General features: G+C 39.7%; 1 protein-coding gene across 1 annotated transcript in view; it reads right to left on the reverse strand.

The window, feature by feature from the left end:
• Positions 1 to 134, reverse strand: part of LOC104704268 (synaptonemal complex protein 1-like) — a 1,429-nt gene extending 1,295 nt beyond the window's left edge. Inside the window, exon 1 of the mRNA XM_010420384.1 lies at positions 10 to 134. Within this exon, the coding sequence (XP_010418686.1) occupies positions 10 to 134 (125 nt within the window). The remainder of the gene's footprint in view (positions 1 to 9) is intronic.

Consider the following 1,586-nt stretch of genomic DNA (forward strand, 5'->3'; position numbering starts at 1 on the left):
TCGGTGCACCTTTCGACTCCGCCTGGTTTCCGTGTATTGTACGTAGCCTTCATTGCATCAGCAGTCAAGTCACGTAAATCAGATCTCTCCTCGACAATACTTACTCTCATCCTTTCTTCGTTCTTGATCGTCATGAGTGGCTAGGGTTTCAGTGTAGGTTGAATCGAAATATGAAGAGATTATGAGGAATAGTGGAAATAAATATATCGATCAAACTAAGCATGACCAAATCAGGTTTTTCTTTGAAAACAAATCTAACAAAGCGGATAACATGATATCGTAACAAATCCAACCAAAAAGAAAAGGAAACATGCAAGCAATTAGCAAAATCCTAATTAATTAACCATACCAGTTTTTTTTTAACTTTTTGTATATTTTTTTCCTAATACGCGAGTCGGTTTGGTTTAGAAAAAAAAAGTACAAGGAATTAATTATTTTCTTACAAGATGTATTATTTTCCTACAAAATATGTGGCATTGCAATATCCTTTCCTGCACATATTATTATTAATTGAGAGCGGCAATTAAATAAAAATAGAAACTTTTTATGGACATACTCAAAGAAAATTATTTTATGTGTCGTACGTGTTTACTTTATATAGAACACAAAAAAAAAATGTTATCAGTTTAATTAATACCCTTTGTATGAATAAAAAAAAATACAAACTCGATATTCGATCTATTTTATTTTTGTGTGCATGGTAAATATCTGCGTTTTGAGGCATAATCAAACTCATATGGCGTATCCTTTCATGTGAAGATTCACTGTGGGTGCCTGGGTGGTGTGGGTTAAACAGTATCTACTTAAGCATTCGTCTCTCTGGGCAGTTGCTGAGACGCAGACTGGCTATTGCATGTGGCGTAAAATACTTAAGTTCATGGCCACTGCCAAACTGCTCTGTAAGACTATAGTAAAAGATGGTAAGCGAACATCCTTCTGGTTTGACAATTGGTCCACTATGGGCAGGCGTGGGAACGGCGACGCCGTAGACGACATCGCAATACCCATCTAAACTCCATGGAGGAAGCACTCGCACACCACTGGACTAGAAGAACATGTGAGGCCGATGTGGTTCTTTGGAAGGGGAAGAATGATGTCTTTCGCCCACGTTTATCTACAAAGGATACCTGAAATAATGTTCGAATAGCTTTAGCGACTGTTGCATGGAGTAATGGTGTATGGTTTACACACGCTACTCCGAAATACACATTTTGAGTCTGGCTAGCTGTCCAAAACCGGTTGTCTACAGGGGATAGGATGCAGTTATGGAACAGGGGAGCCAATACTACTTGTGTGTTCTGTCCAAATGCTATTGAAACTAGAGATCATCTTTTCTTTTCATGTGATTTCTCAGCAGGGATTTGGAAGGATCTCGCTTCAAACATCTACACCAATCGGTATTCCACGAACTGGCAAACAATTGTGGCTTCCGTCTCTACTCACTGGGCAGACCGAACCGTCGGTTTCCTTGCTCGTTACGTCCTGCAGATTACGAATGCCTACTGCTTCAGCACAAATAATTAAATGGATCGATCGATAAGTTAGAAACCAACTTTTGGCCATCAAGCTCCGGGGGGGGGGGGGGG

The sequence above is a fragment of the Camelina sativa genome, chromosome 7, assembly GCF_000633955.1.
Source record: "Camelina sativa cultivar DH55 chromosome 7, Cs, whole genome shotgun sequence".
NCBI classification, from domain to species: domain Eukaryota; kingdom Viridiplantae; phylum Streptophyta; class Magnoliopsida; order Brassicales; family Brassicaceae; genus Camelina; species Camelina sativa.